At 42.6% G+C, this 27736-nt stretch overlaps 2 protein-coding genes across 27 annotated transcripts in view; one reads left to right on the plus strand and one right to left on the minus strand.

The window, feature by feature from the left end:
• ARHGAP21 (Rho GTPase activating protein 21) overlaps positions 1–7228 on the plus strand; it is a 107817-nt gene extending 100589 nt beyond the window's left edge. For all 5 annotated transcript variants that reach the window (XM_085227264.1, XM_085227265.1, XM_031553860.2 and 2 more), the window contains 5 exons: positions 742–867; positions 1049–1090; positions 1441–1546; positions 3314–3345; positions 4627–7228. In XM_085227264.1, the coding sequence (XP_085083390.1) occupies positions 742–867; positions 1049–1090; positions 1441–1546; positions 3314–3345; positions 4627–6360 (2040 nt within the window). In that variant the 3' untranslated portion in view covers positions 6361–7228. The remainder of the gene's footprint in view (positions 1–741; positions 868–1048; positions 1091–1440; positions 1547–3313; positions 3346–4626) is intronic.
• The window catches only part of KIAA1217 (KIAA1217 ortholog), a 354008-nt gene continuing 327522 nt past the window's right edge, over positions 1251–27736 (minus strand). For 16 of the 22 annotated variants that reach the window (XM_085227253.1, XM_085227252.1, XM_085227249.1 and 13 more), the window contains 10 exons: positions 27566–27696; positions 27174–27321; positions 25204–25705; positions 24353–24533; positions 21387–21541; positions 20665–20811; positions 16848–16967; positions 11977–13656; positions 11423–11545; positions 9154–10760 (listed from right to left, as the gene is read on the minus strand). In XM_085227253.1, the coding sequence (XP_085083379.1) occupies positions 10266–10760; positions 11423–11545; positions 11977–13656; positions 16848–16967; positions 20665–20811; positions 21387–21541; positions 24353–24533; positions 25204–25705; positions 27174–27321; positions 27566–27696 (3682 nt within the window). In that variant the 3' untranslated portion in view covers positions 9154–10265. Of the gene's footprint in view, positions 3248–9153; positions 10761–11204; positions 11546–11976; positions 13657–16847; positions 16968–20664; positions 20812–21386; positions 21542–24352; positions 24534–25203; positions 25706–27173; positions 27322–27565; positions 27697–27736 lie in introns of those variants that run through there. The other 6 variants (XR_014884212.1, XM_031553863.2, XM_085227256.1 and 3 more) reach the window with 6 other exon arrangements.

Consider the following 27736-nt stretch of genomic DNA (forward strand, 5'->3'; position numbering starts at 1 on the left):
GCTCACATCAAAGTGAGCAGCAGGGCCTTGGGTCATTCTCTTTGAAACTTCCTTCTTGTAAGAGCAAGAAGATTTTCAGCCTATTCTGTCACAGCAGTAAGTCAGAAAAGTAAAGCACGAATAGAAGATCAGTGTTTTTGCTGCTGCTTTCTTGCCATTATTTTCTTGCCACACTTTTGAAGTGTAACTTCAAAAGGGAATTAAGTGGATGATTAATGTTGTGACATTACTGGACTTAACTCTGTCTATGAATAGTTGTGTTGGGTCATGTTGGATGCTGCCACACTCTTGATAGTAAGTGTGAATTGAATGAGTTCTTGGTCAGTAGGCATAACATGCTATTTGTTTACTGTCTGTCTTACCCTGTTTGTTTACAGGGAATTACCAATGTCTTTGAAAAATTTTTCTTCTGTTCTATTTAAAAAGAAAAAGCCGATTTTTTTGAAGCATAACAATTTCTTCCTGAGTTTCTGTCCTTGTGGAGCTATTCATTTGCCATGGGTTAATGAAAGTTGGATTTTGAATTTCAGAAGTGTTGGACGCGTTCATTACATCTGTGTATGGAAGATTTTATTGTAAATTCTTACCTGAGTCAGTAGTGTGTTTTTTTAATAGATTTTATTTGTCCTTTTTAAAAATGATTCTCAAATATCAATTGTGTTGTATTAAAATACTGAGTTTATATTATTGTATTTTCTCATTTACATCACATATGATATAAGGAAATTCTTCATTTCTTAGATGGAACCAAGAAACCTGGCAATAGTGTTTGGTCCAACGCTTGTGAGAACATCTGATGATAACATGACACACATGGTTACCCACATGCCAGACCAATATAAAATTGTAGAAACACTCATCCAAAAAGTAAGTGGGTGATTTTCATTGCTTAAAGAGTAAGTTCATACACAGATCAGCTCTCTCTTATTGGGCCACTTTGGGTCTGGTATTTATCCTTTGAACTCCATTTTCAGTCCATGTTTGATTGTTCCGCCTTTGGCTTTTGTGTTTCTTGTGGAGTTTTCACCGTTTTTATTTTAAATTGTAGCATGACTGGTTTTTCACAGAAGATGATGCTGAAGAACCCCTTGTAAGTATTGTGGCATAAATATTTGCATTCTATTCTGATTACCTTAGTTTAGAAACTGCTGCTACTTCCTCTAGAATGTCCGTACTTTTTTTTTTTAATTGCATCACCGTATGGTTTTCTCTTCAAAAGTACCTCTTTAGCTCTCTAGTCCTTGCAATAATTAATTAATTAATTAAAAAAAAAAAAAAAAGCCACGCATTTGTTTTAAAAAGCATAGAGCCAAATGGGAAAATAAGAATATATGAGGAAAGCGTGTCCTCAGGTGAATGATGCAATTTTTTAAATGCTTTTGAATCATTATGACCTATTTGTGAAACGATGATGAAGACATCTTTGTTTGTTAACTATAGACAGCAGTGCAGGAGGAAAACACTGTAGAATCTCAGCCAGTGCCAAACATAGATCATTTACTCACCAACATTGGAAGAACGGGAGTGTCTCCTGGAGACGTATCAGGTAACAGCCTGGACAGTGGTAGTCCGTAGTCTAGAATAACCTACTCTGTTAACTCACTGTAACTCTTTCACTCTATTTTCTTTTACTAATAAATTGTTTTTCTCTTTTCTTAAAGATCATTAACACTTCTTAGAGATTTGAATTGTTGGTAATCATGCATGATATGTTAGAAAACTTTGTCTAACAAGAGTATAATCGTTAAAAGATGAGGTTTGCATGTTCTATTTTATTTATTCACAGTAACTCATGCAGTCATCCTTGTAAGGTGAAGCAGATACGCTGCTGTAAAGGGGTGTGTTGTGATGGCAGAAAGATTGATCTCCAGTGGGGTTCTAATATTGCTCATTAGGAATGCAAAAAATTATGTTTTTCTTGTTAAGTGGGGGACCCTTTGCGTATGTTGCAGTATGTCTATACTAAAGCTGATTTCCTTCTGTTTATGAATGCCATCCTCTTATGTGGCTAAGGACAAGCAATGCAGGCTCTTTTTTGGTGACTTTTTTCCCCCTTCCCTTCACTATACTGTTGCACTAACCCAGCATGTTGTATCCCACAAATGCTCTCCCTTCGTCTCTAGCTTTTGTTTCAGTTTTCCAAGGGTTGCTCAGCACTTACTGAAGCAGTCACTTTATACTGATGTTGTAACAGGCGAAGTGGGAGGAGTCTATCACACGGTGATGTCATTAGTGGATTCTGTGATGTCACTGATGGACAGCTGGAACTGTAGGAAGAAGGAGGACTGTTGCCCACACTGTAGCTGCCTTGTCTGCAGAAACCCCCGTTTCTTGTAAATGGAAAACCAAAAAGTTGATCTGTGCTGTAAATTTTCTTTTAAGAGTATTTTAAACAGATCAATGCTACTTTTTAAAAGTTTTTCTGCTGTTTCTTGTTATCTCTGAAGCAGACCCTGAGGAGAAATAGCATGGTATGGTCTACCAGTCTTTCTAGTCATAAAGCATTAGCCATGTGTCAAAAAGGGGTGTGGCAGGGGGCTCAGCTCTTTCTTCCTAGGGAGCAAGTTCCGAAAGGTGGAACGCACCCAAGTTCATATTTTTTAGTTGCTGTGCTAGCCCCTTCCTACCCCCTTTATAATTGTATAATCTTGGGTTTTGCAAGACAGTGAAACTATGGTGTCCATTTTTCATTTCATAACAGCGCTTGTTATAGAAATGTACAAAACTGGTAGCTGCTGAAATCTAGCTGATTTACAAATAAAATTCCACCTCTATCTAGTCACAGGTGAAGAGAGATACATAATTGGGGTTTTACACACAAAATGCAACTTAATTTAAAAACTCAAGTCTCCCAAAAAGAATATGATTGCATGAACCACGATTTGTACATAGGGCAGTCAACAGTGATAAGATATTCAATTTTGCTTTGCGTATCCTGAATCTCAGGAGAGTACACGCTACAATCCTGAAAAGGTCTCTCAGCTGCGGTTTTGCAGGGGCTGTCTACCTAAAACATTGAATAAACATTAGTATTTCTGTTTTTTGTTTTTAATTTAGAAGAACAGGGCTCCTTTGCCATTCCTATCATTGAGCTGGTTCTGCCTACAATTCACAGCATCTTTTCATGGCGGTGGCTTTCTGTGGTGCAGCTTGCATCTTTGTGAGCTCTGATTATTCACTCTGTTCTGGTTTTTATTTGCTTCACATTTTGTTCTGTGCTTGTCTTTTTCCATAAGTCCAGCATTGTCTGTAGCAACAGCAAAAAAAGAAAATTGCACGGAACTGAGCAGAATTGTTTTTAATTTTTCCACAGATTCAGCTACTAGTGACTCAACAAAATCTAAGGTAATGTATTTTCTAAAGTGATGTAGTTGTAACCTTCAGAGATGTGATGGATATTTGCTTGCTTTATTAGAGGGCTTCTGCGAATGTGTACTATAGAACTAGGTAGATTATTCTTTTAAACAAGTGATAATACTGTTTTCCTAGCAGCAGCTTATAAAAGGTACCTAGAATCACTTACAGGGTCCCTTTCACAATGAAGTCCCAGTTTTTTTTGTTGAAAGTATTTCCGCGATAACTGTCCCGCGTCTCCCTCTCTGGAGTGCTGCATCAGTAACAAATGATTTCAGGAACTTTATTAAGCATAAATCCTTCACTGCTGTCTGAGTCTTTCCTCAGCTCAGAGGGAGAGGCTGTCTGTCTGAACACAGACATCTGAGTTGTTCTTGTTGAGACCTTGGCACAGATGTCAGGTTTCAATCCAGCTATGTTCAAGGTCCCCTGATGTAAGCAATATTGTCCTATATTGTCTCTCTTTTTCTGTTCTTGAATGTTTGCAGTGTACAGGCCACACTGGTCAGCAATCAGAGACGAACATGTCACTTCTGACAAGTGTGGGATGGAGCAGGAAAGGTGTATGGATTTGAGGTGGCCAGGCAGCAATGTGGTCAGTGTGGCTGAAATAGTTTTTAATGAATTTTACAAGTCAGAATAAGCGGACTCATCTTTTTTGCTTCTTTGTGATTCTAAAGGCAGATGCCTTGAAGGGCAGGAAGAAATTTATTTCTGTTAATTTTCTGTAATTGCGCCCAAATTTGGGGTTTATATGGCTATGGCTTTTGTTGTATTGGTACTATTGAATTGATACAATTTTAAAACTCAGAAACTGAAAGGTGAAAAATCAACTGAAAAATAGTTTGAGAAATTAAACTTCTCACATAGGTAGGAAGGTAGAGACTGAAACCATACTGTTGGGACCTCATCTGTGAAGTACTTTTTGTTACAGAACAGTCTTGAGAAAGCTGTCTTGATTAATGGAGCCTGCTTTATTAGTCAGTCAAAAACTAAATAGCTGTGCATAAAAACAAGTGTTTGTTCAGTTGAAGGGACTCAACAAGTGGAATTTTCAGGATGAAAATTGTCAACTTGGGCAGTATCATGTCAACTAAATGACAAGGAAATATCTCCTGAATGAAGAATATTTCCTGAACAGAGACAGGCTTTCTGCTCTGAATCTTAGGAGATGTTTTTAAAAGTCTCGTGCTAATGAGTATTTCTTTGTGATTTTTAATCATGCCTTATGTTTTTTTCTTGTTTTTTTGTTTTTTTTTTTTTTTAAAACAGGGTTCTTGGGGTTCTGGAAAAGACCAGTATAGCAAGGAACTGCTTGTGTCCTCCATTTTTGCAGCAGCTAGTCGCAAGCGGAAAAAAACAAAAGAGAAACCACAACCGAGTAGCTCAGAAGATGAGTTGGATAATGTGTTTGCCAAGAAGGAGCTTGCAGAACAATCTCGGGGTGATGCAGCAAAAGAGGACACAGCTAAAGGGGAATACGAAAAAGAGAGAGATGCAGGGAGAAAACAGAGGATGTTTGTCCTGAAGGAAAAAGACAGCAGCAGTAAAAAAGATGTGAATGTTGTAAAGGATGAAAAGAAGTCGTTAAGGAAAGAGAGCCTCCTGTCAGAGGAACCTTCACTGCCTTACCATGAAAAACGTACAAAATCACAAAGTCTCAGCTGTCAGCAAACTCTGCAGAAGCATAACCCTAAAATGCCCATTTCCCAGTCTTCTTCCCAGGTTGAAGAGACAGTGTCTGACTCTGGCACTATGCTTAGCACTTCCTCTCAGGCTTCCCAGCACAGATATTCTTGCAAAAAGATAACCAGCCCTGAAATTAAACACAGTGAGTTTTTAGCGGCTGATGTCAGTTCCATCACCTCAGATTATTCAACGACTTCATCCTCTATATATATAACTGGCTTAGACGCCAGTATGCTGAGCCCTGAAGTGCAGTCAGTAACAGAGAGCAAGGGAGAAGATGCTGATGATGAAAGAAGTGAGCTGATCAGTGAAGGGCGTCCTATGGAGACAGACAGCGAGAGTGACTTCCCTGTCTTTGCCACCAGCTCTGCTGCTGAAAGGCTGTCCAAGGGGAAAGTTTCTGAAGTGTTTAAGAGCAGTCGGAGGAACTCTGAGGAGAGCGAAGTAAGTTGTACTGAGGGAAGTTCAACACCAAAGTTAGAGAGTCGCAGACTTTTTAGCTCACACAAACTTATTGAATGCGATACGCTGTCCAGGAGAAAGTCTGCACGGCACAAAACAGACAGTGAGGGTTCTGGGGATGCGAAGAGTGAGAAGGACTTACCTACTGTGACCAAAATGTTTGATATGATGAAAAAAGGAAGATCGACTAGCAGTTTAGCTACGTCAGCCAGAAGTGAGACTGATAAACAAGAACCTACCTGGAGACTAAAAATTACAGATAGGTTAAAGCTGCGGCTCAAATCGTCTGCAGATGACATGTTTGGAGTTGGGAATCAAAAGGCTAATTCTGCCGAGACGGTGAAGAGGAAAAATATCAGGCGAAGGCATACGCTTGGAGGACAGAGGGATTTTGATGAAATAAGTGTCCTGAATGTTTGGAAAGTTCAAGAGCCGAGTCAAAGTAGAGAGAGAGAATCTGAGCTTTCAGCTGTTAATCGTCTGAAGCCAAAATGTCCAGCCCAGGACCTCTCAATCTCAGACTGGCTTGCACGAGAACGTTTACGCACTAGCACAACTGACCTTAATACGGGTGAAACTGGAAAGCCCAGACTTGAGAACACTAGCTTAGCAGATGCATCAAAAGTAGATCTGCCTCTATCTGCTGAGATGCAAGCAGATGAAGGCAGTTCCTCCAGCAGCTTGACTTCAATCAGTAGAACACCTCCTTCGGGACCATTTCAGCCACCAGACCAGGTAAATGGTGAAAGTTATCAGAATATGAACAAAAACAACTTCAGTCCAGCAGTTGATGCCCATCCTCATAAACTGTCTGGGACCCAAGTGGTTAGATCTCGATTCTACCAGTATCTTTGAAATGGGGAGATATGTCCACTACAGCAATTCATTAACTTAATGTTACGCTTCCCAGTAACTGTGTGTATGTGTGTGTGTACATATATATATATTTTTTTTCCTGTACTGTTGTTGTTATGCAGCCTTCATTTGGGCTGGTTTCATCAATATGCTCTGTGGAACGTCTTCACAGTGCATTACCACAGCCAGAAGAACACTAAAGGTAAAGTGTGTGTGTATATATATACATATATATATATATATATATATATATATATTTTAAGAAAAAGTATATTTGATGGCTGCATACAAATGTTGAACAAAGCATCTGATGCAACAAGCTGTGTAGTGTATACATGGTTTTCTGACTGAGAGTTGGCCTGGCATTAGTATGCAGAAAAATTGTTCTTTTGGTTTAGTCACTAACAAGTGCCTCATCATAAATTCATTTGGTTTGTTAGGGTGCCATATTGTTAAATTAGATAAACTTACTACAAACAAATGAATGCATTTTACTGTTAACGAGTTTCATTACATTTTACAAATGTTAACACAGGTGGCTACAGAGCTTCCATTCCTTAGGCATTCCAGTAAATATTGGAGTTTTATATTTCCAATTTTAATACAGATTTTGAGTTTTATGTGACTTGAATTTTTAATCTTTCTGTAAAATAAGTAACTTAAATGTACATATTACATGTGTATCTTTTCTTCAGATACCAGATTTGATATAAATGTTGTAACATAGGCGTGTAGATAGTGGATACTGGATGGAACTGGTTTCTTTTATTGAGAATATAATTCTGCATGAAGACCTAATGAATCCAAACCTGTATCATGCCTGTGTGCATACCCACTTAAACACTGGAAATAAAAATTGTTTTGGTGATTCTTTGCATGATGTGAATTCATTTTAATGATGGGTTTTAAAATGTCATAGCGAGTTGCTTTGTGTTTAATCCAGTGTTTTTGGAACACTGAAGAAGCACATCCACAATCTTCCCAATCTTCCTCAAGTCAGAAAATGTTATTATCTGCTGGCCTAAATGGTTCATATACTTGTGGGTATGGGACTTGTGTAGTTTTAACTATGAAGATGGGTTTGTATCCTAAAATCCCTCCTGTGTGTCACCTCTTCACCATTTACATTTTTTTCTTCTATTTCCTTGTGCAACTACTTGTAAACAAAGCAGTTCTTCACTCCTTTGCCTGTTCTCCTCTCTTGCTTAGCAGTTGTCACCAACTTGGCAGAGGATCATACCTGTATTGATGTTAAACATCATGAGCATAGAAAAACTTGCTCCTACATGTCTCCCATCAGTGAGAAGGAATGATAGCGGCCAGGATGTAGGGGTAGATGAGGTTTCACACAGACTTCCTTCCCTTTCTAGAAAGACTCTAACATGTTTTCATCTACTGTGTTATTGTTGCCATTATCAAAACCTGTGAAAAAAAGTGTCAGATACAAAGGTAGATCTGTGCAAGTTCTCACCATATGATTGTGTTGGGTCTCTGTACCTATTACCAATTCACCTAAAAGTGCACCATGTTCTTGTGGTTTTCTTACAGACTTAAAATGCCCGTTCCTTTAGCACAAGCAGGAGAATGGTACAATAGCAGCATTTGCATGAGATGTAGGCTGAAGTGGGTATGTTTTGTGAAATGCACAGTCGTAATCGCGTACCTGGGAGAGGAAGGGACTGACTTTTAGCATGGAGCATTGTGCAAGTGGTGCCCGGAGCTAGAGTTTGCAGTCTTAAGACGGAGAAGCTGTTGCCTCAATCATGTCACCTTACTGGTGAGTTTTGGAGCAGGTAGGGAAAGCTGCCACTCCGCAGGGAGTCAGATGGATTTCGGCCCTGAGCACCTGGAGGCAGAAAGGCTGTACACATCCTTCATGGCTGGTGCCCTGCAGGCATGGTACCCTGCTGAGTATGTTTGCAGTTCTTTTTGGACACGAGGCAGCTGGGGGTTTTAGTACTGAGCCTCCTGCTGTGGTGGTTCTCCACCACAACTGCCTCTCTGTGCTTTGTGTACAGCTGAGATGCCTGGCTTAATAGTCACTAACCTGGGCTGAGCAGCAAGGTACACAGAGCTGCTGGGCAAGGTGTGTGTCACAGGGCAGAGCAGAGACAAGCAAAGAAAGTAACACAGCAGCTGGCCATGACTGGCTCACAAGGGACTGCTCACGTCACCAAGGACCAGATATTAACATGTCAAGTTTTTCAGTATTGGCTCCTTGGGAGGCATCAGCCCACAGCTGTCCTGCAAAGGCTGGGAGATGGCTGGAGCCCAGCACCCCTCTCAGAGTCCTGTGCGTTGTGCTGCGCTTCGATTTGGCTTTGCAGGTCCTGGACTGTGCTGGGCTGTCAGCCTGCAGGCATGTCCCCTTCACAGGGGACCAGTACAAGCATTGCCAGAACACGAGTCTGTTCCTGTCCATGAGGTACAAGTTGATGTTTGCATACTTAATTGTTCCCACCACAAGGGATGCACCCTCTGAGGGCTTAGCCTTGAAATGAGTTTCAAGAAAACTCCTGCCCCCTGTGAGGAACAAAGCAGAACAGGGAAGGCAGACAATCCCTCACTACATCTTTTCCAAGGCTCAGGTGCTCCCTTTTTTTCTTGCTGCTTTTCCAACCCAGCAGCCCAGCAATTAGCTCTTGTCCGGGTTAATTTAAAAGACTTCATTTTGAAATTACTGCTGACATATGGCTTTAATCTGGAGAAAATGGGGGGTTTCTTCCTAGCAGTTCCTCTCTTTAAGGCAAACAACCCCACTTGTGACCACTAAAAAAATTATTAGTGACAAAGTAGAAAACATAAGCATGCAGCCCTTTATTTCTGTAAAGATCTTTGCTTATCATAGTTCTGTATATTACATCAGGGTGTTATACAAATAAATTTATTTACAAAACCATGAGCTCTGTAAGCTTGTTGCTTTTTCTCCTATGCTGTGACCATTACCCAATCTGTTTCAGCCCTGTCCCATATATATTTTGAAAGCATGCATAAAAATTAACTTTGGTGTGGTAAAACTACTCTATGTGCCCAGCCACATACAGTATTTATTTATTTATATCTATTTATAGGTATGTACAAAAGTTTGCCAGTATACAGAACAGTACAGAAGTGTACATTTTAAAATCCACAATGCAATACATGAATGGGTTACCAGGTCTCAGTAAAAGAAAGCTGAAGGAAAAGGGTGAATTTAGCTAAGAAAGAAAATAATAATCGGCAACTCCCTACGTGTTAAACTATTTTTTTTTTCTCGGCTTGGCAAATTCTCAAATATATTCTGAATGGCAGTGCAATAGGTTGAGTTGCCTCCTGTGCACTAAGACCAGCCTTGTTCTGTCTCTGGTGCAGAGGTTTACTGTCCAGCATACTACTTTCAAATGTACATTACAATAGTATCAAAATGTTTTGGCAAAAAGATCTTGAAAGGAACCGTGACATTGGTTGACAAAAATAGAAATCTGTAACAAAGCTAAATAACACCAAAATAAAAGAAAAAATATTTCAGTTTCACTTTTACAGTTGTGTATAATCACACTTTAGTATATCTCTGTTCACGTCTAGTCCCCATAATGAAAAATAGCTTCATACAAAACCGCTTACTAAACGTCAGCCACACGTGTAGCCATGCTCAGCGCACTGCTGTGTGCACTCAGGCTCACACACACACACACACACACACCGCCACGCTTTTTTGCAAGAGGTGCTGCCTACGGAGGGAAAACGCTCTTCTATCATTACAACAGCAACAGAAGGATTACAAAAAAGCTTCACTCTACTCTAGTGTAGTAACTCAGTATTTAGCACATGGTTAGTATTAAGCCTCCAGCAATACAGCAAAACAGTTACGCTCCCTGGTTAAAGCAGCGGCTGCAGGGAAGGAGCAGCAATCCGGCGCTCAGCCTCTAGGCCGGCTCCTTGGCCGCGGGGGAGGCGGACTTGCCGGCATTTCCATTCTGCGCCTTGTAGCTGGTGAAGCTAGGAGTGTGGATGGTCCTGATGCTCTTCACACCTTGGTTGTGTGAGGTGGGAGAGGTGGAGGACGGGGGAGAGGTGGAGGAGGAAGGAGGGGGCGGGCGGCCGTTCTGAGTCTGCAGCGAGAAGGAGAGCTGGTGGCCCTTCACGGCGTAGGGTGGGCTCTGGAACTTGGAGGAGCCATTAGCGACAGAGGGGATCAGGGAGGCTGAGTACGCCATGCGGCCTGCCTGGGGCCCGAGAAGGCCGGAGGGGGGCACAGAGGGCTTCGCGGGTGGGCTAAGGGGGTTAGGGCCGTCACCGCTGGGAGCGGGGGCAGAGCTGCTTTTCCCAGAAGTGGGAGAAAAGGCAGGGATCTTAGAAGCGGGGAGAGTGGGGGAAGTAGCCTTATAGTCCCCACCAGCTTTCTTAGCACTTCCATTAGCCTGCAAATAAAGATGGCAGGAGACAGTTTGTCAGAAAGCCAGTAACACGACAAATCAACAGGACCTGGGAAAACGGCCCTCTACACAGAGCAAGAGCTACAGTTCGAGGCCTGAGCTAAGCCTTGGCAGCCATGGACTGGACCTGGTAGAAAACCCAAAGTACACAACGAAGAATGCATAGAGAGAGAGCGGACAGGAGAAGGCGCGACCGATGGTTTATTACAGACCATTCACTACACGGCCATGCTCCGAGGTTATTTAGGGTGAGCAGACACATCTGATGAGAGGGTTAATGTGCACCCCAGAGCACCCCAGGTTAGTGCCTGGGGCTCCTGGCCAGCTCAAGGAACCCACATTGACCGAAGGGAAAGTAAACAGGTAGTTGACATCTTGACGTTACAGCTGAGTACCACGGGTTAACAAACAAAACGGAACGAAACAAAACCCAACAAAAAGCAGCAGGTGTTTTATTGCAGACAGGCATGCACAGGCATGTGAGAGATCAGTAGGTACGGGCATGCCCCCAGGCTCCGGGACGTCCAGTTAGGCCTCACTCGACAGACAGGCATCCGTTATTTGGCATAGTCAGTCAGTCACTGCAGTTTTTAAGTTAACAGACAACATTAAATGTCCGTCCAAACACTGGGTTAGGGTAAAACTACCTGTCTGTACTGGCGCGGGTCCTGCAGCTTGTGTTGTTTGCCTGCTTTCTCCGTGCTTCCTTGTCTACTTTTCGCAGCCATGGGCACCGGCATCCGACTCGTCTGCGAGGCAGCACTGGGGCCCTGCGGACATGGTGGGGAACGGGGGGAGAGAAGGGGAGCATGTGGTCAGCTGCGCTGCGGGGTGGCCGCACGCCATGCGCCGACACAGACGCAGAACGACATGCAGGGAGAGCTCTGGAGCTTCGCACCGCGGGTGTTAATGTCAGGAATCAAATGGAGAACACTGCTCAGCTACTGATCAAACCGGGTTTCGTGTCAGTGACGCTCGTCATTTCACACAGCGGGTTATTGGACCCAGCTCCCCTGCGTTTGCCCGTCACCAAACAGCAGCAAAGTAAACCAACCCAATGTCCATTAGCTGTTAGACACCTCGTGGGAGCCCAGACAAGCCACCTGAGAGGAAGCGAACAAATCACAAGACCCTCGTGTTTAATGGTGATTATTGCAGGTTTAGAAAGCAGCTGGAGATTTGATTTCTCAGACTAAGGTACCTTACGTGAAGTGGCTGGGACAGGCGGAGGGGGCTCTGTGCCACCACGGCTCTCATCCAGCACTACAAGCTCTCGGGGTGGGACCTCTGGTACTAGCGGGGCAGAGAAGGGGACAGTGCTTCCCTCAGAGCTGTGTGTGCTTTCGGGGATAACTTTGGGACTCATTTCACTGATGGTGTTTTCCAGCTGCTTTATGGTCTGCTCAAGGCTGTCTAGAGTTCGGTATGTGCTCTGCCGAATTTCATCAGTCCTAGATAGAGGCACGGCAGCGACGGGAGAGGCCTCCTGCTTCCCTGCAGGACTCTTGTCGAGGTCCTCAGGCTGGGACCTGGTGATCTCAAACCTCTTGGCTTCCTTGTGCTGCTTAAGGGTCCCATCTTCCTCCTCTTCTTCATAAACCACAACCTGCAAAGTCTTCTTCCCTGTCTTCGTTCCTGTACGTATTGCCTGTGTCAGAGCAGCCAGCTGCTTTTTGGGGAATTTAAACTTAAATTTTTTCTTAGAATCCTGCCTGCCTCCATACTGATCGGCAGAGTCCAAGTTTGCTTCTGTGTGCAGCCCATACATCTGACTGTACTTGTTAAAATTTGTCTTTGAGCTCTCCTGCTCTGCAGAAGCCCTGGTTTCTGTGGAGTCAGAGGCAGAGTGGAGGTTAAACACATATTGCTCGTTGAGACCGTGAGCTGCTGAATACTCTGCGATTGCTTTTCTGTCAACAAGCACCGGGGCCTCTTCCTTAGGGCTCTTAGAAATCTCAAGTGCTTCATTTTCTTCTTCCTCCTCTTCCTCCTCTATTTTCTCCTCAGTCATCATTCTCTCTAGCTCTTCATCACACTCCTCAAAAATGGTAGAAAGACGCTTATACGCTGACCTAATATCCATGGGTTCATCAAAAATGATGATGACGGGCTTTTTGTCCAGACAGACCACTGGCTCTTCGCTGTCATTGCTTTCTGGGATGCCTTTCTCTGATGCCACGTCCTTCCGTGCATCAATGTTCACCGTTTGCACATCCCCACCTTTCCGGCTGACTATGTCATGGACTTCACCACTCGAGAGGACCTGGACAGCTGTTTTGGTGATCATGAAGGCAATGTTTTCAGTGGGTGGGCTGTCTTCACTTGGAGAGCTAGCTGGAGAGTCTGCCTCTTCAGTGCTGTTGCTTCTGGCCGCTTTGGGTCTCAGCACAACCTGACCACAGCCACCTGTAGGAGCTTCTTGCTCGGGTGAGGAGGGGGCAGACCCTGCAGCCTCCTGGGAGGGTCTCACCAGAGGGGCAACACTGCTGACAGGGACACACCTGGCAGCACTCGGCACAGCTTCACCCTGCAGAGGACCCTGGCAAGCTTCTCGTGATAGTCCGTAGCTTGGGTTTGGCTTTCCGTTTTCAACAGCTGGAAAATGGGATCCTAAAATATCTTGAGCCCCTCTTCGTTTGTCATCCTCTGCCAAACTGACACTGGGCAGGTTTGTGCTCATATTTTGGAGGTTTTTCTTAGAATAGTCTCTACTGTCTACAAACAAACCCTTGCTAAATGTAGAACTGTCATTCATTGAAAAGCCAATTTTACTGTCATTTGTGCTGGATGAATCAGAACCCAATTCTTCTTCAGTTTTCCCTTCCCTCTTCTCTTTAGGATGGTCACTATCTGTGGGAGATCCTGTTGTAGCCCCATACACCTAAGGGGGAAAGTCGGATTACTCAGTTATTCAGGGCTGTTACTTTTACAGGACTTTTTTTCCCCAAAAATTAATCATCATATTCTCAGGGGAAGCGCAGACCTCATGAACTCACCACTCTGTTTAGTGCTGCAGAGGCATGCCTGAAGTTGTCATATGACTCCTGAAACTCTTCAGAATGTCAAAATTCTGAAAATTCTGGCAGAACAGCAAGATGTTACTGTTCAGTACTAAGCCTGTGGCCAGCATGGGTTGTTGTTACCTAGGGCTCCTGTTTTAACAAGGCCTCCAGAATATGCAAAAGCATATTTACCCTATAGTTACCTTATTTCCAACACAGTACTACCTTGGCTCATTTACTTTCCAGTTAAAGATAAAAGAAACAACCTGGTTTGTATAAGATCGAAGTTGAAAAGGTTCACGGTAGGTTCAGCTGGGACACATCAAAGGGCGATGGATCGTAAGGGCTCAGTGCAGCAAGCTCAGCGGAGAGCTAAATGACAGTCTGCCTACCTTCAGAAGTACATTATCTCCTAGAAAAAGCTGGTTTTCAAATTACAACATTTTGCTGCTTCTAACATTGCTCATGCCTGAGCCATGCTGCACTGTTACAGTTAGGATGGCCACAGTCAACATTTCTAAATCACTACTACAGCTTAAAAGCAGTCCTTCCCTCAGAATTACCAGAGGCAGCCTGCAGCACTCTTGGGAGTGCAGAATGCAACAATGAACTACATTCATTTATAAAAGCAACTCTGAACAGTATGCAGAGAGGTCATCCATTAGCTTAGAAGTAGTATATCCCCAGCAATTAAATTTTAGGGATGCTTTTTCTGTGTTCTTTAATGAGGTCCCCTGGAGATGCTTTTTCATAATATCAGGCTTCTTATTACTGTTTTTATCATTTTTTGTTTGGTTTGTTAAGTGCTAGTGACAGCTTAGGATAAACACCAATCATCAGGGTGAGGGTATGACCTAGGAGGCACCACACCTATGACCAATGCAAGAGAGAAATCTACACGCAAAGATGGTTCACCAGGAAGGAAACAAATCTGGCATCAGATGACTGAAGGCAGTAAACCAAACATCATTTCTGCTGACATTGCCTGAGCATAGAAATTAACTCATAAGTAGGATGAGTTATATTAGCATCACGATGTGTAGAACATCAGCCAGGAGAGCCATTCTCTAAGCTGAGATAAATGAATGATGGTACCAATGCCAGTGGGCTCACAAAGTACAATTTTTGTATCTGTTGTATTTTCTTCTATATTGTGTGAGCATCTTATGTAGAAAAACTGAAAAACTACTATCACCATGCAGGAGCAAGAAAGTCAGTGGTCAACCAGAGCCTCAGCCCTTCTCTACTGAAGGCATACCAGCAATAACAAGGCTGTGCAGCTGCTGCAAGGCCACCTTGAAAGTCCCTCATGTTTCTGAGTGAAGAGGAGTGATTGCACAAACCAACCACAAACAGCAAAGCATCAATGTGCAGGCCAAAGGTGTCTGTACTTTATGCTGAGAACTGGTGCCTGAACAAAACATGGCAGTCACCTCAGGCCCAGACTAGCTACGTGGTAAGTGCATCCCAGTTCCATTACAAGTCAGAGCTCCCAGCATCACTCCAGTTAATGGCACTTTCGCCCCTCAACACCCTGACTGTGTATGAATTCCCATTTCTCTATACTTTTTTTTTTAGCCAGTTGCACTTCTTGTTCCAAGCATCAGTGCAACATCTCAAGGTGTCATTGTGCAATACACCTCATTTTAGAAAGGGCTGCGTTTTTAACAAGAGAGAAATGCAACAAAACCCATTTCCTTTATGAATTTATCATGACCACAAAGCTCCATACTTAAAGTGAATAAATCATTCTGTCATGTCAGGTGACAAAAACAGACCTTATAATTAACCCTTAAATTCCTGAATTCTCTGTTCTAATAAATGGCAGGTTACAGCAATTGGCGGCAACTTTCAAAGAGATATTTGTGCTACAGCGTGCCTGCTGTCTTGAGAGGTAACACAGGTTTTTGTACAACAGTATGACCTTATTTTGACACCAGGACTAACAGGGATAAACAAAGACGTGTTCTTTCTTTTTTCCTCGTAACATTGTCATACACTCAGTAACAAAGCAACTTTTCCTTTTAGACATCACCATGATCTTGTGCACTCACCCAGTAAGCTGCTTGCCTCTTTAGACCAGAACTGATCTTAGAGCAGCTCTGGCAGCAGCAGCCTTATAGGAGGTCTCAGATATCAAATTCTATGTGTTACCTTGTGCTTTAGAGCTGCAATGCCCTGTACAGGTGGGGCAGCTGGGTTCTTCTTTGCCTTTAGGACCTTTCATCCCAAATTCTGTTAAAGGAGGATGAAATGCAATGCTACTGGTAACATTCTTGAGGAGTTGCTAATGAAGGTACAACAGATGAGGTATTACTGCTATTTCCAGTTTGCATAGACTCAGAAAAATGCACTACAAAGTTGAAATGCTGTGCTGAAAAGCAGCATTGTCTTCCCCACCACAGCACCACTTCATTGCAAAACAAGCATTTGGCTAACAAGCTGTCATGCCTGCATGATCACCTAAACTCAACGACAATTCAAGTAATTACACTTAAACTTGAAAAAGAAGTCTGCAAAGGCTGAAATACTTGTCCTACTTTTCATCCCACATGCCCACTGCTCATTAACACCAATCAACTCAAACAGCAATCCCAGACATAGTGCAAAACTTATTCAAACTTGGCTGTGAACCCAGACACATGGCACCTCTTTTAAGTCCCATGAGTTAGTGTAGTGTCTAAGTATGAATCTTGAGCCCTAACCATCATGAGGGGAAGTGTGGAGGGCAAATGTGGCCCGTCCATCTTGTCTCTGTCTTTCAGCAAACTGAATGGGATTTCTGAATGTCTAATAACTATTTCTAGCCGAAGCAAAATAAAGCAGAAATTCTCTAAATTGGCTCTTGAGACTGAAAGGAACTACTAATTCTACTCAAAACAAGAACAAGAACAATACAACTTTTCATCTGAGCATTTCTGACCCATACTGGGATAAAAAGAAGGAAACCGCTGGGCAGTTGTGGTTGGGGGTTAGAGAGAAGAGGACACAAGATATAAGATTAGTTTTGAAGTAAGGAAAGAAGGTTATGCCAAGACCGGGTGGCATGTTTACAAACGCCACTTGTTACCTTCTTTTCCTTGTGATGCATTAAAGTCCCAGGCCTTATGTCTTTAACATGTGTATCATTTCTGGATTGCTCAGCATGACTGTTTGAGTTTACATCCATAATAGAGCACTTCTGGAAAGCCTAGGAAATAAATACTGCAGGTTATCAGGAGACCAAGTACCTTTTACACAGAACTGTGGAGATGACCAACTACAAAGAGAGCATTTCTTTTTAACATTCACAACAGCTCACCAATATTGTTTAATATCTCATGAAATAGAATAGATTTTGGACTATGTGACTGAGAAACAGAGCACACCAATCTGCCAAGATTGCACACTAACCTGTCATGCTGACCTCCACACCCCAAGCAGGAAAGGTGAGTTGGATTTCCATCATTATAGAAGGGGCAATGAGGGCACCCAGAAGTGCTGCCAACTATCCAAATTTAACCAGGAGGCCCACAACAAACTTTGGGCTTGTAACAATACCTCCTTACTTCCCAGCAGCGGATACCTCCTCACTGGACATATTTTGTCCTTGACCAGATATCACTTAACAACTAAACCTAAAGTTTTAAGTGTAAAAACAAAGTCCAAAGCTCAGCTCACTTTATTCCATTTACTGTTCTCAGAATCTTTTCCTGTGCTACCTGACTTCTAACTCCAAGTGAATATTAGCAGGGGGTTTGTGTGTGCCTGGATAGGACAACCACAGCTGAATACAATTTATTTCCCAAGTTTTCTCATCTGGAAGTGGTCTATTTGTTGCCTGCAGAAAGGTGAAGAAAAGATGGAAGCTGCAGGCCTTGCACAGTCAATAAATGAGAGAAGAAGGGAAGTAATACCTCTTCCTCACCCCCTGATGTCTATTCAGCTACCAGATTTGTTGGTCTCATTGCACATAATGCAAAAGCTATGTAATACCACTTCTCCCCATGCAGCATTATTAAAACTTTAGACTTGTCTCTACCACAGCCTTCATTAACATTCCAGATGATAACAGTACCCTTCAGGTTCCTCCTGCTCTGGAAACAGCCCAAAATATGGGCTTGGGGACCACTGGCTTCCCACAATGTGCACCCCAGGACACAAACAGGATTTCTCAACCTTTTTGCAGTCCTTTTTCCATTTCCTTTGGGTTTCTCCATCCAACTGGCTCACAAACCCAGATAAGCAGAACCATCACTGACAATACTGCACAGTCCTGGCTCCAAGTGCTTGTGGGATTTCTGGAGGCCACTACTGTCTCTGTCTGCCACCACTGTACAAGCCAGCCAGAGAACTGGGGGGGGAATGCTTATGGGAGTTACACAACATGTGAAACGCAAGGTTATATTACTGTACCATATATTAGGGAAATCATTTAGTTCCTGGCAACTCTCATGAAATTAATAGCCCTGTTTACAGATTTGAATAAAAGTATAAAAATAGAAATGAAAAATTGTATTTCACATGCTTATTGACTATTTATGCAAAATCAGGTAAGTAATGATAATGAAACAATCCTGTACAAAAATCAACAAGCAGTACTGCTTCTCTTATAGTACAAGGTATAGGACTGTCCCTAGCTTACCAGTTTGTGAAACTAATGATGTGCTTCTGAGTTAAGCATACCATCTACAAAGGCATCCCTAAGGTCCTTCAGACATTAAGTGATGAAGAATCTGCTATTTCCCTATGTAATTTGCTTATGTCTCCCCTTTGCTCCAAAATATCTGTATCAGTGTACACGTATAGCCTGTGCTTCTGCAGCTGATCAGCATTATGCTGCTTCTGCTAGATTAAGAAGATGCTTTACATGAAACTACCTCCACATTGTACTCTTCTGAACCTTCATATCTTACTGCCCTTTCTAAACAGGAGATGCATGGACATGTAGTCACGGATGCAGCAGCTCAGCACTGATCTTCCTGATCCTCTGTACACAGAGATAAAAACACTCCCTGTTCTCACAACTACACCCAAAGCAGACATTAACTCTGTGGGAAGAGCACTCCACTTGAGCACCTATCAACTTGTTACCACAGCTCCAGCTCCTTTCCAATACATACAGTTATGGTCTGGCCTATGTTTGTTGCTCTTCAGGCAGACTGTATATTTCAGTGACTTAAATGTTTTGCAGTCATCATCTGATTGCTATCATCTCCCTGCTCTCATAATCTTAAGTTGCTTTGAACAGTAAAGATCTTAAATGTACCTCCATCAGCGTCCTGGAAGTAAGGAGTGTAGCTGACTCCTCTGGGATGAGACTATAAGCCCCTGCTCTGAGGGCAACACTTCAGAGCCACACAGCTCTCAGTCCTCTTAAGATTTTTGGGGGGTACGTGAGGGAGGGGGTGTTCTGTATACTCAATGGTGCCAGATTTTAATCTGAATGATATTCAATCAAATGACTAACAAAAATATTTACAGATATACAATTCAGTTCAAGCACTTTAACCTGTTACCTAATCAAAGGGAGTCATTCCCTTTGACTGACCGGTGTTCCATTACATTGTGTTGGGGAGCATAACTATACATGCCTGTCCTTCAGTTCTTTACTAACTGAATCCCAAACCTAGTTTTCCAGTTCTGCCTATAACTGATATCAGAATAAGCCTGTAGCTCCTAGACCAAACTGTATGACCTTTCCAAAACCTATATTCTGTCAACCCATTGACAGACTCGCTATTATAACCTGCTATTAATATACAACCTGCTATTTTGATTGTTGTTCAAAATGAACATTGCTTGTCCTCAAAACTAGCATTTAAACACTCAATCCCTTTGAGTTACCATGCCCATTTCTCTCCCTTAGCACCCCCAGCTTCCCTTCCCAGACCTTAAACTCTACTTCATGGCCGTAAGTGGAAAGGCAGCTGGGCTGCTCTCCTGGTAATGGCAGACAATGCAACAACTTCACTGCCCACTGCTCTCCTGTCACATTAGCCATTAACACACAGGTAAGCCCCTGCACTTGCTCCTTGTGAACCGGCTCTTCTATGCGCTGAGAACTGAGCAGAGGGCAGGGCATACTCATCAAATGGAAGCGTCACTGTTTAGTATCTACATCCCTGGCGCTGAAAACACTTCCCAGACAGCACCAAGCCCACCTTCTTGTGGGCAGCAGGGAATATCTCTTGCTCTGACAGTGCTCTGAGCCACCCCAAACATCAGAAGTTACAGCTGTTAAAGCTAACTGCATCTTCTTTGCTTATGGGGACATGGAAAAGGACAGGAGGTGCTCCTGGAGGCTGGAGCTCACCGATAGTAGCTGGAATAGATGGTTGTTACTGCAGCATTGCCGTCATTGAGCTAAACCAGCCTGTGTTGTCAAGTAAAGGACCAGCAAGAAAACACTACTTCCATGCCACTGGCAGAGTAATATGCCAACTACAGAGCCTACAGAGCAGGGGACAGGAAATGTTTTGATGTTCAAACACTCCAAGAACTACAGCACAGTGAGCAAAGCTTGCTAAAAGCACACCCCATATTTTCTCTTACCAAATTGAGGGACTCTCAGCACCTTGTTTGTTGATCTGGTACTGAGAAACACTATGCCAGAGACCATACCAAATAAGTATCAGTATTTTACTTGACCCATCTACATGTGTGTCATGAAATATTTTCCAGTGGCAACCTCTGTATTCTTGAGCAGCCTATCATTTCTACACCTCTTGAAAATATTTTGAATGGTGTTTGCAAAATGTGCACAATCCAGTGCAATAAATTGGAACTGGGTGAGAATGGCAGATCTACTTTCCTTCATGTTCTGAGCTAGAAGTTGTGCCAAGACTCCAGAAGCATTATTGATTCCAAAAGGACATACCTGGGCATGAGCAACCCAGAGGGCCTACCTGTAATTCTGCCATTATTTTATCTCCTTCCTCTTCTTCTTCATCTTTTACAGCTGATGCTACAGCAAGCCCTGTGTTTCGAGGCAATGCCTGATCTTCTTTAGGTGCTTTGGGTTGCGTTGTTTGCCCAGCATCTTCACTGCATTCCTACAAGGGGATGAAAAAGCACAGATAACCAATACAATTGAGCCCTCCTGATGCAAAGCAAACAGTAAACTCAGCTGTGAAAGGCACCTGTTGCTAGGTCCCTTTTCACTGCTACCTCATAGGAGTAGGAGTAACAGCTTCCTCACCTGGGCTTCCCACTACTTCCTTCAGGGAGAAGAAGAGATGGGGAAAGGAAAACCAAAAAACCTAAATTGCAACATCTCCGTGAACATGCTCCCAACTCTAAGCTGATCTTTCCCATCTGTATAACACATGCTTTTTTTTAATTTTTAATCTTCTTACAACTGTAAACAAATCAGCTTGTGACTTGCTTTTTTTACTGTTGAGAGATAAGCACAGCAAGGCTAAGACTGCTCTAAACAGAACTGATCAAACCCTACTTGTTCATTTAGCCTGACAGTAGTGTTTCCTCACAAGCAATTTCAGTAGCTCTCCAAGACATAGCTCTGTCTCAACTTATTCTGTGGTTTACAGACACAGCCCAAGCTTGAGAATGCACCTCTGTGCCAGCCATTCTTCAGCAATCTGACTGCCTAGAGGCTGAGTCACCAAACCTTGCCAGCAGCTGCCTCCTTCCTGGCTGCGTAGATGACCTCTCCTGATCTCGTCGTGGTCAGTCCTGACCCTGGCAGGTAACTGCGCCGTGGAGGCGGAGGAGGTGGGGACTTGGTCAGCTTGTCACTATCCTGCTCTGCATCTGGAGCATCTTCTGCAAGTAAACAAGGCAGCACTGAGTGAGCAGAGGTGAAAGAAGGGAAAAAGTATTTTCAGTCCTGCCTCAACCAGAAGGGACAAAAAAAGCATCTTAAAAAGTCCCGCAGATGAATACATGTAGATAGAAACACATTTGTGATTCTAGTGGCACCTTCGTGCACAATAGCAGTCTTGCACTTGCCCATCACTTCACCCACAAATTTTTAGCAAAGCTCCTGTCCCCAGCATCACTGTGGCTGAGATTTCAGCTCTTGGTGTACAAGTGTGATAGGTCAGCACACTTCTGGAAATCAATCACCTGTTAGTGTGTGGTGCAGGTTCAGCTGGGTACCTGGTTAAGATAGGACCCCTGCAGCCTCCCTTGAAAGTGTGCACAACTGGCGTGAGTACTAACAAGACATGAAGCCTGAAGGCTTGCTGTTGTTCTCAGTAATTCTGAAGCAAGCAGCAACATTTCTGCTCAGGTGGGAGGTGCTCTTGGCAAAATGTTAGGACAGGAACAGCAGTGTAGCCTTGTAGTTAACCAGAACTAGCTACACTAGGAGAAGTTCCATGAGTCCTCTCACCACTGTGAGGGGCAGAGGAGCACCAGGAGCAACTCTCCAGGCTTCTTTTCAAAGCCAGCATGAACATAACACAACATATACGCATTTTGTTAACTCACAATGATTCAATTTCCAAATCCAATAGTCAAGCAGACCCAGCCCTCATTTTCTCAGGGGAGTTTTTCCAAGAGAAAATTGATTTCTCAAACTTGAATTTACCCCCACTACTGCCTCCTCACTCAGCTACTGTTTCCCCATCACCACCGGACGGCACTTTTCCCAGAAGCAGTTTCCCTGCTCATGACCTGTCCCCGTACGTTTCTGGTCACAGGCGAAGCATCATACATGGCAACAGTCGCTGCTTTCACACTGCTGCTTACAATGTTTGTTTTCAAGATTGACAAAGCAACCTTTCTGTAGCTATTCAGTGTTATATGAACAGCTGGAATGCATAACTCAGAAAACCTCCTGACTTCAGATTACCATCTGTAAACATCTGTTTAGGGCTAAATATTCCCTCTGGGCAAGTTATTGCATAAGTGTCTGCTGTGGGGCTGCGTCAGGCTCCTCTGATACTCCGGCCCCTCCAGACAGGACAGAGCCCTTGGCTGACCCAGCCTCATCTTCGTTCCCTTCTTAGATCAAATGTTCTACAAAGCTGCTTAAGCTTAAAGAAATCCTCTGTTCTGTTACTGCCTTCCGTGATTATCTGGCACTGACTTGCAGAATTGCAACAACAGTGGCTTTCCAGATGCACTTTACATTAGATTAATTCTTTGTCAATACATGCCACTAGGGTTTCTGTGCCATCAGTTGTACCCTAGCAGCACAAGGTGAGACCTGTTCCTGTAAAGCCAAAGCAATTCTCTAAGATGGCGTTCACTAGATTGTGATGTGGGGCCTGTGCCCGACTCTGCTCCTTTCCATGGGCTCAACCCATTACCCTCAATCTGGTGGTTCTGAATGCAGGAACATTAAACAAAATAAATGCACAGTTGCTGTTTGCCAAATTGCAGAATATTAGAACTGCGAGACACTCAGTGATGTTGGTAGGAGATCAGCGCAAAACAGAGGAAGGAAAGCTCCTTTCACAGGATGGAAGTGAGTTCCTGGAGTTTGCTGCCATGGTAGTGGGGAGGCAAATGGTAAATGAGCAGGTTCGAAATGGATTAGAGCAATTAATCCATAACAGATATGAAAAAGAGTAGGCTGCAATATTCTCTTTAGTATCAGTTGGGGATGTTGGAAGTGTACTTGGTATATCTATAGCATAGCTGTGGGTGAATCCTTACTGCAAAAGGCCCTCTCATTCATTCCTTCCTTCCCCATCCACTTCCTCAAGACACTCTGTTACGTAGCGTCACAGGATTTTTTCAGATCTCTGAAAGACTCATCCAGAACACCGCTTGTATTTATACCTAAAGTTTATGAAGGACCTAAAGTTTTAGTAAGGACCATTAAGATCAAGCAGTCAGACTTTGCACTTAACACAGGTTGAAGGATTTCTTAAAGCAGCTTTTGCATCATGCCCAGAGCATGTCTGAGCAGCCTTTCCGAAAAAAATAAAATATTACTGAAAGATTTGAAGTAGTAAATAATGCAATATGTTCATAATTAAACTTGCTTCAGTGAGTAGTTACTCTGAATGTTAAAATTTGACACCTAATTTTTATCTGAATTTTTCTAGCTTCAGCTTCCATGTGCTGAAAATTCTAAGAATTTGTGCAAAGTTAAGAGATCTCCTTGTCCTCAGAAACCTCGGGCATGTCTTGATCTTCTTTTGATAAGAAACTTCTACAAAAAGTGCTTGAGTTTTGGATGGTGAGATCATTTGTGTTCAAATTCTCTGTGGTTCTTTCCATACTGCTCCATATTGCTAAACTTGTGCAAAATTGAGCAGAGTCTAAAAGCTATAGATATAGCATAGTGCACAAATATTCTCAGCTATGTCAAAATAAAGCTCTACTCTTACTCTCCTGCTCACAAGGAGCCCTTATCTCCAGAGGACAAACTCACATAGTTGCAGTGTGGGGAAATTCACAATTAGCTGGTCACCCACCCCTGCATCTGCAAAATCACTACTTTCATGATACAGTCCTGCATTCTGACAGCTGGACCTGCATCATTCCTCACAGACTACTCATAGGTATGATCAAGAACACAGAAGTCTTTACACTAAAACAATTTTAGAAAGTGGAATAAATGGCCTATCTTTTCCAAACGTGCAACTCCTTAGGACCATTTACTCTATTGAAACTTACCTGAGACTTCAAACTTCTCCCCTGCATCCCCTTTAGGCAGGACTGCTGGCTGGGGAGGCATCTCCAAGTTAGGGATTGACTTCATTATATTGGCCTGGGCCTCTTCCAAGAGCTTTTCAAATTCCTTTCCATTATAGTGATCCAGGTTTTGTCTTTTCTCTTCCCATTTCTTTTCTGCTTTCTAGACAAAAACAGTAAAGCATCAGTTCACCTGATTTCTGTTGCGACCATTTACTTTTTAAAAAATCCATGTGTAAACTTCATAGGTCACCATGGATAGATTCTTTCAGTCATAGTAAGCAACTAGAGAAATATACTAATGCAGTAATTGTAAAATACTTCTGACTTCCATTGTACTAGATACAAATACAGGACAAACTGACACAGACCACTGCTTGCTAAAAGAACAAAGGCAGAATTTAAATCTGGGTCAGTGATTTACTACATCACTCTGGTGATTAATGTGCATACCTGTAATAAGACATGAGAGTTCAGCTGTACATTTGCTCAATACCTACCTCTGTGTGAAATCAATGAAACTTCACACTGTTTCATGTTTATATCTCCATAATGGGGGACATGGAGATTTAAGGAATGAATGAAATCCAACAATGCAAGTGTTGCCAAAGAATCACATAATATTGTTCAAAAAGAGGGTATTCTTTAAAATACGTAAAATTTTATATTGTTCATTTAAAACCAGAGGGTATCTTCAGAAGTGCATGGTGTAGTTAGAGATTAAGCATGTAAATCCTCACAATGCATTTGAAAATCCCACCTTCAGTCTCAGATGTGAGACTGGGAGTTCAGACCCAACAAGACAACAACTGGCTTAGTAGAGTACACCATACCTCGATTGATACAGCTCTGTTTCTGGTACTTGCACTGTGAATTTCTTCAATGAAAAGACTTTGCATGGTGCTGCCATTGACAGTGACCTGCAGTGCCGGCACGCCTTGAGTAGGCTGGGATCCTATTGCTGATTCCTGAGGGGGTGCTGGTGGGGTGGTGGAAGGATGGCTGCTCATTGGCAGCCCTTCACTGTGGCTGGGTGCAGCAGGTGAACCCTGGGCATGGTTGACCAGGGCTGATGAGTGCTGAGACTGATGGATGACAACGGGAGAGCTCTGCACGTGATGGACCGTCATTGTGGAGAAGGGGACGACTTCTGACTTGACTGATGATACCTGGGACTCTGACGTGACTGCAGTGAGGTTTTGCTGTGCATGTCCTTGGGTTTGCTTGGGCTCCTCCTGATTTTTCAGAGCTTCAGTTGCAGTGGCCTTTTCCATAGCTGAGTATTGTACAGCCTGGGAGGAATCCACACCCCTCAACAGTCCTTCTGTGACATGTCTGATCAGCCAAAAGCAACACAACAGCATGGAGCATGGTTAGCATATACTGAACCATGAGCAGTATTTAACAATAAGCTTTTACAGGAGAAAACATAAAACATCTGTGACTTTTTTTTTTTTTTACACAGAGCCTATATAAACAATAATTCTTGCACTATCAGCATGGAACATGGTAGCTACACAGAATGTGAAGCAGTAGTTAGCGAATGTCCAAAACAACGCCTTCAAACAATACCTCAGGAAGGTTTTTGTCTGTCAACAGTTTGGGATAGAGTAGGTACGGAAGTCAAGTCAACCATTCCTAACAATTATCGGTGAAATGGCTGAACCTCAAAGCTTGACTATCCATCAAATGACATCCCTTTTTTCCAATATAGAAACAGAGTTTAGGAGAGCTGATATGCAATTCATTTGGAGAAAATAAACAACACAACAAAACACCAAAAATTTTTGGTAAAACTTTGACATGTATAGCTTACTGTTTATTTCCTGAACAAGATGAGGCAATAAATAACTGTAGTCACTTTTAAGTAAGGGACGCTAATATGAAAGGATATGAATGTTTATCTACAAGGAAAAGTAACTGATAGCTCTTAGAAGATCTGTTACATAAAACATTTTATCCCTCTGCCAGTATTGGCAAATCTATTTTACATATGCTCCAAGATATATGGGAATAATGTAAATCCTACATTCCTTAGAACAACAGTGGCAACGATATACTTATGACTTACATTTGCTTGTAATTGAAGTAAAACTGAGACCCCTACCCTTGACAGTTTGGCCTTATTCACTGAGTTTTGAGTAGGTATTAAATCCAATGCCTACTGCTTATAAATCAGTAGTCATTTGCTGCTCAAATACTCTGACAAGTACAACTAAACTCCAGTCTTCAGTGGACGTACATTTTATCTAGTATTTCCACTTTCTCTAAAGTATTCTCCTTGTTAAAAAAAAAAAAAAAAAAAGAATTTACATGGATACACAATCATACTAGAAAATACTGCATTTCTTTCAGAATGCAGAATGCTCTGGGATGTCTTTATCCAATCTGAATCTTTTAAGCTATTTCTTACAGACAGTTTTTGGAGATGCATACTTCACTGTCAGAGAACATTTATACTAACTTACATTGCTGTGAATGCCTACAGCTAACTAGCTCATATACAGGACTGGTGTCACTCTGTAAGCTTTCTCATCCTGTTACATCCTGTATCTGGTAGTGTTCAGTTCAGAGAAAACTAGTCTCAATTATAAGCTCTGAACAACTGAGACCGTTGGTCAGAACAGAACTGCTGCACAGAGCACAGGAAAGGATAATTTGATTTCCCTTGAGAAAGCTCTAGGAATAAACTCTACAATGCTACAAACAAGTTGCATTTCTCCATACTGCTTGGGGAGAAATGAAGAACACAAACCCAAAAATGCTTGAGGAAATTCTCTAGCTTGAAGAAAAGATATATCACCTTCTAAGCATGGTAAGGATATCTGTCATGCTGCGCACACGTTTCAGTAAGCTGTCTAACTTGTGTGGTTCTTCCTTTAGGAACCTCACGGCTTCTACCTCAATGCGGAGGATCGCACGCATTTTATTCTGCAGCGTCGGGAACTCTCCTGCAAAGACAACAACTGTGAAGCTCAAGAGGAAATCATAAAAGCCTTGAGGAAAGGCAGACAACAGGGTGATAGTTGAACAGTGGAGTGTCAGCCTCTCTCCAGGGGCCATGCAACAAGCCCCTTAATCATAACTCTAAATACGTTGCAAGTGAAAGATTATGCTCTCAGATTAAAGGCAAAACTGTTCTCATCTACTGTGGTCAAAAGAAAAAAATCAAAACAAAAAAGCATAAATACATACCTTTAAGGGTGGCAACAGCTTCACCCACTTGACGCAGAAGAAAAGCTCCATCTTCAACATCTTTCAGTGTAATTGTCTTGCTGGAAACAGTGGAGTCCCTCTTCAGGTCTTCAACAAATCCCTCTAGCTCACTGGCAAAACAAAAAAGTGGACATGAAATGCAAGTAGGAC

Source organism: Meleagris gallopavo, chromosome 6 (assembly GCF_905368555.1).
Source record: "Meleagris gallopavo chromosome 6, MGAL_WU_HG_1.1, whole genome shotgun sequence".
NCBI lineage: Eukaryota > Metazoa > Chordata > Aves > Galliformes > Phasianidae > Meleagris > Meleagris gallopavo.